Below are 15,126 nucleotides of genomic sequence, written 5' to 3'. Positions count from 1 at the left end.
TTACTGAGGAAGACAGAGGCAAAGAAGTTATTAAATATGTTGGCTTTGTCGTCTGGCGTGACAACCAGATTCCCCGTCTTGTCCTGCAAGGGCCCCACATTTCCTGGGGCCTTCTTTCTACTCCCTATGTATTTAAAAAAGGACTTCTTGTTGTCCTTAATCCGGGAATAGACATCTGGTGTACTCTTTCCACAGAGAGTCAATGAAGACTGGGGCAAATAATCAAAGCAGGTGACTTAAGTTGAAGGCTTTAATGGTTTAGGCTTCTAAACAACTTAGAGAACAGATTCATGAACAAGAAAAAGGCAGTACAATTGGAGCCAAAGCCCTTGTAGACTGGCACGTTAATGGTATTGTTAATACAATAGTATGTTAATGCAACAGTTCTCAGTCCCCATGAATTCAGTCTGAGAACCTGTCTCTTTCCCTCAGCTCTTTTTCACCCTCCCAATGTCTGTTTCATTCCTCTTCTGCTCTTGTCCGTCTCCCACCACATAGCATCTGCCCCATGTTTACTGCTACTGTTAGCCCTTTGGAATATATCTTACTGCTTTCTAGAGCTGCCCATAGGCCTGCCATTTATCCCAAACCTGCTGATCATTCATATTAAAAATCTCATAAAGACAGTCTAGCATACCCATGAAGCTCTGCTAAGCGCCAAAACCTGAAATCAAGCTTTCTACTTACTTGCTCCTCCCACATATTCAATTAAAGGTGTGATAGGAACCAGCCACAAAGTAATAACTCATAGTTTGTGTAATAACTTTGTGGTTCATTCCTTGTTTTATCATGCCATTAACTGATTGATCATATGGCCAGATTAATTGCATCTTAACTAGTTAATCACGTCTTAAGTGAAACGTGTCTGGGGCCTAAGTCTCAGTTACAGCATAAGAGAGCTTGAGGGAAGTTTATTTATATCTCCCCCTGAAGGATGCAATTGTGGAATTCAACTTCTGGTGCTGCTGAAATTATTTGCCCCACATATTTAATTTACAGGTGTTTGAATTCTCTTAGCTGTACCTGATTCTGGGATGAGCAGGTGGATAGTGGATTATGAGAGCAAACCAATGGTATATTCTGTTCCTGACTGTGATTCCAGAAAGTGAGGAGGGAACATAGCTTTCTGCCATGTGTGGGATGAGAGAAGAGGTCAAACTGATTCACAGGGGATCACAAAATAATTGAGGCTTTACTTGCTAATATTGCATTGTTATATTTATGTTGTCACGTGACTACAGCACTTGACTATGTCCCAGTGGAAAGGATACAAGATGGTATCATTACAACATGGTACTGCTATTTTGGGATCTTTCAAGTGCTTTTTGTTGATTAAAAAGCTGGAAAGCTAATTGAAAGTTTTTAGTATTACTGAATTAGAGGCTAAATGAGGTATTAGTATTTAATAAGGACTGGGCTTTGGAGGAAAATGGCAAAAAATGAAGACGAGTCTTTTGTGACAGGCTGTAAATAGCAAACTGCATCTCTAAATCACAAAAGAAAAATATTTAAAAAGTATTCTGGGCAAGAACACACTTTTGTGGTCAGTATCTAATTGGCAGTAACATATCTAAGTTTATCCGTATTCTGTTCTAATCTCAGTTGTGGTTGGGAGGATGAAATGGTAAAAGTGTTGTCTTATATTTGTACATCTGCATATTTTGAATCACAGGAGTTCCTGGTAATTTGGCGCAAAGGGATGATTCAGGTTTGTAACGATGTGTATGGTTTTTGACGATAAAACATGGCCTAGATAAATGATTTTGAATTCAGTCTAACCAAGAGGAAGAGTGCTTCAGAATTATGCCCAGTAAATCATTAGAAGTATATTAGGGTTAATAATTTTGGCATGTTTAAGACATCACTTCCACATTTCAATGCAAGTCACTAACCAACAGTTAAGAATATTTAATTTGTTATTCAGTATTTAATAATTGAGCCATTATGCTGCTGTTAATCTTAAATTTCATGATGCAGTTTCATCTAGGTAATTCAGCTTCATTTTCCTTTTGAACAGATTAAAATGTTTCATAAATGTGTTATGATGTTTTGGTGACATATGATAGTAAAAAAAAAAAAATAACAGAACACACAAAATACTAGGGGCAGCTCTAAGATTAGAGAGGGAAGACCTTCAGGAAGTGGAAGCAAGGAGATTGGTAGGATAGGAAAAAGACCATGGGAATGGAGAAGAAAATTATAAGAACCGTTTTTGCTATGAAAGAAAACATGGGGGGGAAGTAATAAAGAAGGCAAAATGAATATGAAAGGTAATGCTGAAAAAGATGGAGGGAAAGAGAGATTAGGATTCTGGGAGGAAGGAAAATCTAATGTTAACATAAAAGAAATGTAAAGGATCATTTGATATGTATAAATCAAATATCCGAGGCTCTAAACAATATTAGGAGCAGCAATGGTTAAATTTTGTCAGCTGCTGCTTAAACTTTGTTTTTTTTCAGTTGGGTGAAGAGGGAGTGTGTGACCAGGTGGTAGTCCAGGTTGTAATGAGGGGCTGTGCTGGTCTGCCTTGCCAGTTGCTGTTTTTATCCTGTTGTCCAGTTCCCACGTGTCTCATAAAGATCTCCTATAAACACTGCTTCCTCATTTTTGTCCAGTCACTAGACCCAGTAGGCCTTTGTTCTTAAGCCTCATTATTTTTCCTGATGTAACAAATGAAACTTTTTTTTTCCCAATGGTACTTTTCCTCTTGTTTGGCATTACTGTTTCTTGTGTTTAGGACACAATCTATACAAATCATACTGCTTTTGAGTTGATTAGTTTTAGATTTTGGATGAGCTAAGAAAGTCTGTTAATGCTGATGTGCAAAATTAATTTCAGTAGAATGGCTTTGCTAATGGAATCAGCAATAGCTTTTGCTAATGTGTTTCTTAAGTTACTGAAGTGGGTTACACGACATGGGTTAACATTAATGAAATATCAGTTTGGTTCTTTACCAACTCACAGAAATGATATGATGTTCTATTGGTGTTACTTGAAAATCTATATTAATAGATTTTGAGAATTGCACACATAGCATAAAAGTAAGAAAAATACCAAAAGAATGGCCAGGCAGAATTCTGTTATTAGGACTGCCTTCAGTACAGAAGTACATAAAAAGTTTTGGCAATAATTTTCCCATTCCGTATAAACTATATTGACCTAAATCAGGGGTTGTCAACTGGGGGTATGTGTACCCCTAGGGGTACTTGGAAAGCTCTTTGGGGGTATGCGTGGGTGGGTGGGGATGGAGTGCACCCTGGGTGTGGTGCCGGCGGTATCTCCACAGTGTGTTCCTGTACATTGCCTCTTACTCGGGGGAGGGGAGGGGCACGCCAGGTGCTGCCAGCCCCATGCAGCACACTGCAGCGCCTTCCTGCTCCCCACCGCAGCTTATTCTTCTGATTGGCCACCACCCTCAGCCAAAAGCCGATGGTGAAGAGGCACCCCTCTGCAGATGGATGTGGGGCAAGGGTGCTCACAGGTGGCCACCCACCACCCCACATTGCTGCTGCATGCCGCTTTTCCATGGCTGGTTGGACATGTGGCTTCATGGGTTGCCGAAGAGCGACGCGTGATTGGCCGGGTGTAAGGCCTGTCAGCAGCCACGAAGTTGCTTGTGCCACCGGCCATGGAAAAGTGGTGTGTGGCAGCACAGGGTGGTGGGTGGTGGCGGCGGCTGCTGCGTGCAAGTGGCGCCCCTCCCTTCCCCTGCCAACACCAGAAGGGGTATACTAATTAAAAACAGGTTGAAAACCCTTGACCTAAATGGATTCCGTAACGTAACTTCTTTGAATGAGAAGTGTTGGTAAACTTTCATTTTAATCAATTTTTTTGTACTATAAGTGCCAGGAAAACTCATTTTGGATCTAAAAGAAGTCACCTAATCATAAATTAAATTATGTAATTTGTTCAGTGGTAGCACTCAAGATTTGAAAGGGAAAAGCTCACAATTTTTAAAAAAAACTTTTCCTTAAGGAGTACCAATTTTGTCACTTGGTGCCCGAAACTTTTATACAATAAGTTAAAAATTCTACTGTGCACTTCATACATCTTACATAATTTAATGGGTCTACAGAATTTTGTTTCTACTAATCTCTTCTTCTTCAAGGTGTTTCTAGATCTAGATGTTGGCATGTAAAAAGATGGGTTTTTTATGATGGAAGATTCCTAATGAATATCTAGAAAGCAGAATAATAAGAGTTCTTTCAGGACTCTTCTTAAATATATAGAAACATCCTGTTTTTCATCTGTATGATGTTTGTACTAATAAAGATGTTAAAATCAAACACTTTTTTTGGGAAATATATAGGTTGGGCTCTCAGTTTTGATGCTTCTTTTAGACTTTCTGTCTGTTGAAAGTTAATTTGTTTGTACAACCTGGTTCTTGTTAATCAACCAGACATGAGCTTTGACTTAACTACCCTGGCCAATGTTTATATTGCTTATGTGTATATTTTGCGCTTTATAAGGGAAATTTTCAAAAGCACAGCGGGGAATTGGATGTTCAACTCCCCTTCTGTGCCATTGTAAATATCTCCTTATATGCTGACTTATGTTGCAGTAGTTTTGAAAACAAAATTAAACAAAGCAAGTAATCTTTTTTTTGAAGACAGCATTTGAATCGCATGTTTCAGGATTGACTGACTGTCTGTCTTTTTCTCTCTTTCTTACGTGTGTGTAGGTTTACTTAAGGAAGTGGAATTTTTAGCGAAAGAGAAGGTAGAACTGCAGTGCCAGGCAGAGAAGGACTATTCCAGCTTACGCTCTCAAATGAGGGTTTTAGAAGTGGAACTTGAAGAACAGATGAATCATAATCAGGAGCTAGAAAAGAAGTTATTGGAGGTTGTGGATCTAAAGCAGCAAATTCAGGTTCTTGAGAAACAGCTTAAGAATCAACGACAATTCATGGATGTAAGCAAGTTCAAGATTCAGCTTCTCCTTCATGTTTTGTGGTCAAAACTTCCAAGATGGGCCCAAACTAGCACCCTTTTGGTTTTATCAAAAAATCTGTGTTTGGTCATGTAAAACTGAGGGTGATTCTTGTAAATTCCTTTAAGTTAAAGTTATGGGTAAGAGTTTCTTTTTTTCTTTCTAAATGTTTCCTGTTAAGTAGTTATATAAATTAAAATATTCTCTTGTCCCTTCCTGTAAATTCTTGCCATGTTTCTAGGAGTGCCATTGAAAATTTGGTAAAAGGAAAACACAAACATCAGCTTTCTTCCCACAAAAACAAAGGAAAATATTTCTTATTGTGTTGACAGGAACAAGCTATAGAGAGAGAACATGAACGTGATGAGTTTCAGCAAGAAATTCAGAAACTAGAGGAGCAGTTAAAACTGGCAGCAAAATTGCAGATGTCTGTAGAGCCCAGGGAACATGGGGTGAGTAAAACCATATTTAGTGACTTATCTGTTTTAGTATTTTTTTTTTTTATATAAATATCAAAAGTAAACCTGCATGATACTGAAAAATGATTTCTTCAGAGGCTGCTTTTTCAACTTAATATCACATTTGTGTATTATATACTACTCGAATACTTTAGGAAATGCAGAGCATCAAATTCAACAACTTTTTCTTTTAACTGGTTGCCATGCATTTTTTTGTAGTGCACAAGGTGCATGTCTAATTATGATTTTTCTTAGCAAGATTTCCTGAAATTATATAATTAAATATGTGCATTTCAGTAAAACCTTGCCGGGATATTGGGGTTTGCCTCGATTAGAGAGTGACTAGGATACTATCATTTAAAGTGATTGCATCTGTCCTTTTTCACATGTTCATTAGTTCAATATTCAGTTTAAAAGTTTAATTTTTGTTTTTTGTTTCTTTCTCACATAAATGAACCATTTCAGAGCTATGAATTGTCTCTACAGGTATGGAAAATAGCATGAACATCCCTCAGCTCTTCCTCCCTTGCCTCTCAGTTCCTTCTGCTTTTGCTTTTTTAATCTTTCTATGTTAAGTTTGCTTCAGTGTAACTAAATATAGGTTATATGTTATCCTTTTAGATCTTTTGCTCTGGAAAAATACCATATATTTATTTTCCTGTTTGTAATCACTTTATTGTCCTGGCTTATTAATCAAATGCATTCTCATGTATTTGCTTTTGTGAAACTTTTTTCATATGTACCATGAAGTGAAAAAAAAGTTGTAGCTGTGAAATAACCAGCATAGAATCATACCTTTGTGATTTTCCTTCTTTGGGTTTTCAGTGTGGCCTTCTCGTTACCTGTTCTGTATGTACACAACTGCTACAGTCTAACAGAGCTTTATATCCTGTTTATCCTGTTCTGTCTAGATGTCTCATTCTACCTTTACTTGAGCACAGTTACTCTAAAGATGATACCAACATACACTGCTGACATTTTCTAAATATATCACTCTATTTCTGAGCTAATTGTTAACTCTATTGCAGCCCAGAGCAGTAGAAAGTTTTGAAGTGATGACAGCATGTTCATCTTAAGTTATGCTGCTTTAAGGTTCCACTTTATAGAAAGTTGCACTTTTAGTTAGGATGGTTTATGCAGGTTGTGTTGCTGTCCGCTAGAGAGAGATGCTTCTGGTTTGATGGTTACATTGAATCCTGGGTATAAAAAAAAGGATCTGTATTGTAAGCATAGGATTACTGAGGGTATTGCAGAAAGAGCTTGAAAATATCTTTGTTTACTGTCTAAGTTGTTAGCTTGAGTTTTTGCCTCCTAATAGAACAGCAGAGTTTGTGTTAGGTAAGTACAGAAATTTTAAAAATTATATGTATTGATCTGACCATTTGCAACCTATCTAAAACTGTACCTGCATTGTATTAGTAGGACTTCTTAAGAAGTAAGGCATGGAGGCGGGTAAGAAATTTAAGCTGTTAGTGTGTGTGTGATCAATATTAAATCCAGGTGCAAGCACTTACATTTTTCCTGTGTAATTGCTTAAAAATAAATACACTGTTGTGAATCACTCCCAATATAGTACTTGCACACAGTGAATTTGCTGAGATAGTCCTGTGATCCAAAAATTATTGATTCTGAACATAAACAGTTTAAAATCCAGTTTTATCCAGTTTCTCACTCTCTAGAATTGGGGAATATGTGGTGGGGCTATTTTATGAAAAAAGAACTCTGATGGTTGATGGATGGAATGACATTTGAAAGTTTGGAGCATGGGGTGAAAGTTGAGGAACATATTCCTTTGTGTATAGCTGTTTTATAACATCAGGGGTACTGGATGGTTGCATTAGAAAGAAATTTTTACTATAAGAATGATCTAATTTAGCAAAAGAGCTGTACCTAACCTCTTTTGTATTGGTGAAAATTCCTTGGTTAATTTACCAAATTCTTACTACAAAACCAGCCATGAGAAGAATACTGTCACTTTCAGATAGGGTTCTGTTTGGGGGTTGTTCTTGTCCAGAGGTATTTCTGTAAGCTTAAAACAGGTGTTTTGGTTGGTCTGTGGGTAAAAGCTTGATGGGATTGGAAAGGAGGAAGATGAATAAAAATTGAGGAACTTTATTTGGGCCCTTACGCAGTTCATAGTGTAACCTAGCAGTTTTTGTATTTTTAAATGACCCATAGAACCTCTACTCTCAACATCTCTTGTTTATATTAATGCTGTTCTACTGAAGTTTCTTGGACAGTAGTTTTCTACTCTGTTATTTGTACAATATGTTGAAAGTGCTGTGCAAGTGGTACACGTTTTGATGGGCATGAACAAGCATACAGTTGGAGTGGTTTCAAAAGGGGCTGTTTCACTGGGGCATGCAGAGCCCTGCTTCATCACAGGTTAAAGTTGGAACAGTTTTGCTTTGTTTATAGCTTGTGCACACACAACTGGAACATAATAGCTGCTGCATGCTCCTGCAGCCTTGTCCAGATGTACATTTGTCCATGCCCATGTTGTATTTAGTGTCAGGTATCCAGGTTGTAGCCATATTGGTCTAGAGGAAAAAGCAATCGGGACTCATGGTAGAGGTGATTTCTTTTATTAGACCAACTAGATTTTTGCCAAAAACATCTTTAATTGCAAGCTTTTGGGCACAAACACCCTTCATCAGGCATCAGAGAAAAGATTGTAAAAGTTCTCCTGGGTAGAAATGAAAGTTCATATTTCATAGAAGAGCTGAAGCTGTGTTTAAAACCTCCTGTTTGGAAAAGTTGATTTTATGTGCAGATTAGGCACAGAGAAAAGTGAGAATAGTTTGTTTACCTCCAAGTTGTTTGGTGGTAATCAGGATGTATTCATATTTCCTTCTGGTTATGGTATTTCATATTTCACAGAGAAGTAAATAGATGGAATGCTCTTCTGGGTGGGCATTTCTTGTCTGGTGAGGTGACAGATAAGAAATGCCTGCCCAGAAGAGCATCCCATCTACTTATTCCTCTGTGAAATATGAAACACCCTAACCAGAAGGAAATATGAATACATCCTGCTTACCACCAAACAACTTGGAGGTGAACAGACTATTCCAACTTTTCTCTGCACCTAATCTGCACATAAAATCAACTTTTCCAAACAGGTTTTACCACAGCTTCAACCCTTCTCTGAAATATGAACTTTCATTTCTACCCAGGAGAACTTTTACAATGAACTTTTACAATCTTTTCTCTGATGCCTGATGAAGGGTGTTTGTGCCCGAAAGCTTGCAATTAAAGATTTTTTTTTGGCTAAAATCTAGTTGGTCTAATAAAAGATATCACCTCTACCATGAGTCCTGGTTACATGGTATTTTTATACACTCTTGTTTCCTTTTTCTTTGAAACCATACTGTTTGTTTTATAAAGAGTTTGTTCAAGTAGTCCCCCCCTTTTAAATCTACTGTCTTTCCATCTGATCCTACCTCTGAAATTCTGCATAACATCTCTCTTTACAAGCTTTCAGTTGTTCATCTCAGTGCGTTGTTCCGTATAGCTCCACGTGAATAAGATCTCCCTGATCTTATGTACAGGGCCCTACTTTATCTACATTTTAAGTGCCTCTCTATGCTGCCTATGGTGAATTTAATTAATTTGCATATCCTAATTTAATCTAAATTGCCATTTCCACTTCTCTTGACCTTTCTGTTTATACTGTGAATTCCTTGAAGCATGTACTGTCTGGAAGTGTTTGAAAAACATCTAGCAATAGTATAAATAATAAAATATATAATCTCAAGATGGTTTATGGCCATTGCGTTGTGATGCCCTTTAGGGTAAATTTTCTCTTAACAGCATGCTAGACTGTAATAAATATTGAGCATGTGAGAATATGTAATATACATGTGTGACTTTGTAAGAACTATTATATTTTGAGCATAAGATTTACAGATAGTTGATTTTACTCTGTCCCCCATACTGTTTTGCTTTTAACTGATATCTTATCAACAATGGTGGCTCATCTGACCTCAAGGGGGGAGTGCCATCAATTTATTTTTTGTAAATTAGTGACAAAATGACTTTTTTTCCTTTTAATGTAGAAATGTTGTGTTTTTTTAAAATGTCTGTTTCATGTGTGCTGTGTAGGTAGAATCTTTACAATCTGAAATAAAAGAGAAAGTGGATGATTACAATAAGCTGCTGCTAGAAAAAGAGCAGAAACATCAAGAAGTTACAGTTCGAGATAAAGAAATGGAGAAGATGGCAGAACGGATTAGAGAGATGGAGCATACCAATATCGAAGTCTCAAAAACTGTCTGCTGTTTGGAGCAAGAACTGCAAAGAATGAAGAAAATGGAAACTGAACTAAAACAAGTAATTTTTAGATAATAGAGGATGAGATAAGGATTATATAATTAACGAGGATTATATAATTGACTTGGAAGAGGTCCCTTCCAGCCTTACAATCTATGAATCTATGACTAATCTTCATATATATCCCTCAGTGAGCCAAAAAGGATGACTTCTAATGTCTGTTCCATCAAGTGGTCAATGAACCTGTTAAATGTAATGGCATCTTTACATTGATAGGTTTGAGCAGATTTTTTCCTTAAGTACTGAAAAGGTTGCTTTTTATCAAGAACACTTTTGGCAGTAAGGGAATGTGTAATGGATGGTTGGGTCACCTTTTCTTCTTATAAAGAATTGTGAAGGTGCTACTGAATGTTAAATGTGGTTTTATTTTGAAAACTGCCTGTGTAAAAAGGAACCTTAATTACCTGGTCTTCATGCTGTATGTATTTTTTTTTAAGTTGTCTGGTTATCTTAGGTTTGGTATTACTGCTCTGTACTCCTGTTAAGTCTGCAAAGCCAGCAACAGCGCACACTTCTTGTGCACTGATTTGGTCTTATTTTGTGGATCATCAACTAAAGTGTGTACCTTATTCATAGAATCATAAAATTGTAGAACTGGAAGGGACCTGTAAGATAATTGCACAAGAATAAAAAATTGCCTCCATCATATTCCTTTTTAGAGTCAGGACAGCCTTCCCCTGCTCTTTGAATGTGATGGCAGCCCTGATTGAGGACCACTGTTGGTGCTGCCTCAACTTTACCTCAGTGCTCCTTAACCAGGTATTCGTGCCTCCAGATGATAAAACAGGCAGCTCCTGCCTGAATTAGGCTAATCACAGAGTCCTAATGAAGCAGAAGTGTGCACAGGGCAATCTTACCTGGCTGCTACAGTGGTAGCAGAAACTGCATCACAGCATCCCTGAGCAGGTGCTGCTTTACCGTAGTTGAGAATCACTGTCCTAGGCTAAAGTCCCAGCATCAGCTAACCATTGACAACTCTCTTCAGTAAAATTTACATATTGTAAATAAATATGTGGCAAATTCAAAATAGAAGATTTAGGAGTAGCAAAAACTCAATTGATTTTAACATTCAGGTTTTAAATTCTATTAAAATAGGTAGAAAACAATTGCATCCATTTTTTTATTTCACTTGGTAGAAAAAAATAAACTCCTTTCTTTAATTTCATCTTGTACCTGATATATATACATTGTCCAACCTGGCCTACAAAGACGGATATAGAAATGAAGTGGCCATGCCACCAAAATTTAGGTCCAGGTAGTTATGACTAAAAGGTGCCTTGGTAATGCCACTAAGGATCTGTTCTGGGATCTTCCTGTTAGGAATGAAAAGTTCTCAAATACTGGTTTTTCATTAAACAGGTTTCATTTTTGACCCACTGAACTTTTTTCACTGGTCTGGTTCATGTTGTAGTGACCAATTTACTGGAACACACTTTGGAATTGTAGATGGCCCAAAATGTCCTTTTAAATTAAGATTTATTTAAGATGTTAAATTAAGATATTATACACATTGCAGAATTTGGAGAGTAGCCCATATGAAAAATGAATATAGAAAGTCACATTTGAATATGAGAACCGTGTCCTTTATATGGAGAACATGGGACTAGAACTACACTTCTAGCCACTCAAGTGCAAACCACAATTTTCACCGTCAGGTACACAAAAGAAAACTCTCTTGGTGCCAATCTTATTTTGGGCCAATCCTTTTAATTTGTTCAAGTTGGTGATCTGTAAATTGCTGCTTCAGTTATTGTTGTGCTGCAGAAGTTCCCTCTGGATCAATCTTTTTCATGTTTTTGGGGGTGCCAAAGGAGGGTTTGTTTAGGGAACCTGGAACACTTGTTTCATTACACCTATATGAGCACCTAAAATAGCTTTATTCACAGTACAGCATTTGTATGAGCTATTTGTTACCCTTGAAATCATATTTTAACTAGATCACCATGACAACAATAGAATGTTTATGTGAAACCTTCATTTTAAATGTAGAACCATGATGACACGACAGACTAAGACACTATAGTAACCTTGTTATCTAATGAGTAGGAAGAACTTTTTAGCCCTACAGTTCATTATTCGAAGAAAACTGTTGCATATTGTCATTGGGAGGCTTTTTATCAGCAACAAGATGAACTTCAAACTGGTGCTAATCATTTTTTAGACTTTGTATATGTACCCTAGAAAATAGGAATCGCTAATATTAAGGTATAATTGTTCTCTGTTTGTATTCAGTGTTTTATCAGGGGACCTGAGGGACAGGTTAGCACCCTGCATTATGAATCCTATAAAATGTGTTGAAAAATCTTGGGTTTTACCTGGGAGAGAAGCACATATTATTGCGTTAAGTTCTCCCACCCCTGGCAGTTTCCCATGGGATATTGTGGTATTAGTTGGGAAAGTGTCTTTCATATTAAGTTCACTTCCACTATCCTATCAACGATGTCAGCTGTGGGGGAGACCATCTTGATGTCCTCCTTGATTGCCTGTCTTCTGCCTTCATTTTTCCCTTAAGCCTCCTTCACGTATAGAATACTCTTTTTGGTCTGGTGTTCAAGCCTGGCCAATGGCAGCTGCTAAGAATTTAGCTTTTTAAAACTAGACATTACTAACTCACCTTAAGTACCTGGCTTTTGTCTTGGTCAATCTGTGACAATACTGCCTTATATTGTAAAGTAAATTTAATTTAACAACTTTGTATATATTATTTTTTAATCTGGATTTGTTCCTTGGTAAAATCTGAATACTCTATTTTCAGTTTGTTGTTATTATTAAAACCATTTAGTGGGAGGTGAAACATCTTTTCTTTTTTCCAAATTATATAAAGAAACAAATATACCCCTTCTTTGTTAGACTTCAGTGTACTGAGCAATTAATAGACTAGGTGTGCAAGAGAAAAAAAGGGGCTGGCTGACCTCAGAGGGGATTTAAATTTTAAGTTGCCTCCCAGTTGTGCTCCCAGCATAGCAATTACAAATATCTAGTTCACCTTTTGGTGAGACCTCTTAGGTGCTGGTTTATCCCTTGTGCCTCTGCTCCCTGCTGAGAATACTTTTACCCAAGAAGAATGAGGGAGAGAGAAAATCAGATTAGGGCTAAAATAAAAATGCCAAGAAAAAAATAGCTTGTAGCTTGACAACACCACTGATCTAGCAAAAATAATCTGATATCTTTTAATAGGGTTTGGTTGTAATGCTGGCTCAGTTACTGATTTAAAGAAAAAATGCAATTGTTTAAAGTTCAATTTATTTTGTTTTTCCATAGCCTGACGTCAATTTCAGTTATACTTGGGAAGCAATCTCCTTCTTTTAAAGCCATGTTATTTTTCCAAACAAGTACTACTCATAATAAATAAGGAACTGGAGTGTTTATAAAACGGTGGCTGTAAAAAATAAAATGTAAGGGTAATCAAAAAATCAAGTTGTCTGGTACTGTAGGAAATATTATTTGACTGAGAACTACATTTTCAAGGCAGACTTAACATGGGTTGTAAATTTTACATCTTTATCTTTTTTGGTTGCACTTTTGGATTCATATTTTAAACCACGTTTTGGTTACATACTTATTCATTTAATTTTTTATTAGATTGCTCTCTCTAGGTTTATTAATTTATACTAATTCTTGCACTAAAATTTAACTTTTGCAGGATAAAGAGGCATTGCAACAACAGCAATACAACAACTTGATCCAGATCTCCGCCCTACAGTCTAAGTTGGATGAAGCCAGGCACAGAGTACCCACAGAAGGCAATACAGATCATGTCCTTAAGGAACAATTAGAGGCAGAAAAGGAAGCACTCTTGACGAAAGAAAGACAGGTATATTTGATACTAACACTGCTGTTCAGTGCATTGCTATGGTGAGAGACTAAGCCAGGGGTGGGCAAAATAAACCCCGTGCACTGGATCCGGCCTGTCAGTGGGCAGCCACAAAGTCACGTAATGCAGCTCGAGGGGAGCCAATGGCTCCAGCTGTTAGGTCGTGCATCCCGGCCTCGTCTGTAGCTTACACCAGCTCCTGCCCCGCTTGCCAGAAGCAGTGTGGAGCCGGCATGGTGGGCAGGTTTCGGGCATCTGTCCGAGTCTGCAGCTGATGCATCAGTGCAGTTGCCTCAATCCTCGCTGGGAACTTGCCAGCAGCAGCCACAGCTGATGCTGGCACCTGCCTGGCACTGCTTCTGGCACGGGAACTGGTGTAAGCAGTGGATGGGGCTGGGACACTGTGGATTCGAACGTGCTGTACCTGCAGGGCCAGTTCAGGTGGAGAAGAGAGAGAGTGAGAGAGATTGGTGCATGCTGTAGCTGCAGGGTCAGGTTGGGCAGGGCATAGGGAGAGAGATCAGCATATGCTATAGATGCTGGGTGGGGTGGGGAGAGACATTGGGGCTAGGACTCTGCTCAAAGCTTAGATATTCAGCCACCTTTTTGGGGAAACTGTAAACACATATATAGTTCCTCCAATAGCCTCTTAAGCAGACAGTATTTGATTTGGTGACAATTACATATGCTCTTAGGTGCCTGCACTCAGTATTATTTCCACCTTGTGCGACATACTGAGATTTCCTCAGAAGTTGTACTTGCAAAAGCAGTTCCTAGTATTTGACCTTTTCAGACCTGCACAGAAGTTTCTCATCAGCTCCCTAGTTCCTGCATTTAACCTTCCTTAGTATGCTAATTACTTCCTAAGTCAGCATAGAGTGCTCAGCATTAGGCCATGTTACTTTGTATTTATTGATTGCTGGTTTAGCTACAGTACATGTATACTCAGCATCAAGCAGAGCATGCAAGAGAATAAACAAAAAGAACATGAATTATATATGCAAAGGATTCTAAAGGTAGTATTAAGAGTTATTTATTAGATTGAAATTATGGTATAGTATTTTACTTCTATTTTACTTGGGGTGCATGCCTAACTGTCCAGCTTTATTTAGAGCTGTATGCAGATGACAAAATCATAACTTTGAAAGATAATAACATTAATGTTCTGTTTTGTTCAAGTGAAGTCAGTGGGATATAAAGAAATGCTTATGTGTTTATTAAATATCTTTTTTCAAAATGGATATGGATACATAGACCTGAATATTTGCTGAACCAGGACTATAGGTGGTGATGTTAATATAATAATTTTTTCCTCCTTGGGAAGAAATACAGTTTATATCCTTATTTTTTGTGGAAATAGACTTCTAATAAGTTGTATAAAAATAGTGGATTTGTTTCATATAACATATAGCTGACATTAGACAAGTGACAGCTTTTAAAAAGGTCATTACAACTACATTTTCACATTGATTTAACTTGTTTTACAAAAGGGCAAGGTTTAGTATCAGGTAGGTGGGCCTTTTTATGACATGGACCATGTGACAGGGCGGGATTTCTGGTTCTAAGACTGCACCTCTTCCCCCCCCCCCCCCCCCC

At 37.7% G+C, this 15,126-nt stretch overlaps 1 protein-coding gene across 9 annotated transcripts in view; it reads left to right on the top strand.

Moving 5' to 3' along the window:
• PCNT (pericentrin) overlaps positions 1 to 15,126 on the top strand; it is a 143,178-nt gene that overhangs the window by 73,622 nt on the left and 54,430 nt on the right. For 8 of the 9 annotated variants that reach the window (XM_019523292.1, XM_019523297.1, XM_019523294.1 and 5 more), the window contains 5 exons: positions 4,682 to 4,911; positions 5,262 to 5,381; positions 5,853 to 5,873; positions 9,489 to 9,716; positions 13,360 to 13,530. In XM_019523292.1, the coding sequence (XP_019378837.1) occupies positions 4,682 to 4,911; positions 5,262 to 5,381; positions 5,853 to 5,873; positions 9,489 to 9,716; positions 13,360 to 13,530 (770 nt within the window). The remainder of the gene's footprint in view (positions 1 to 4,681; positions 4,912 to 5,261; positions 5,382 to 5,852; positions 5,874 to 9,488; positions 9,717 to 13,359; positions 13,531 to 15,126) is intronic. The other variant, XM_019523290.1, reaches the window with a different exon arrangement.

The sequence above is a fragment of the Gavialis gangeticus genome, unplaced genomic scaffold (genome assembly GCF_001723915.1).
Source record: "Gavialis gangeticus isolate Ggan-Ray unplaced genomic scaffold, GavGan_comp1, whole genome shotgun sequence".
Lineage (NCBI taxonomy): Eukaryota > Metazoa > Chordata > Crocodylia > Gavialidae > Gavialis > Gavialis gangeticus.
This window is presented reverse-complemented; position numbering and strand designations above follow the sequence as displayed.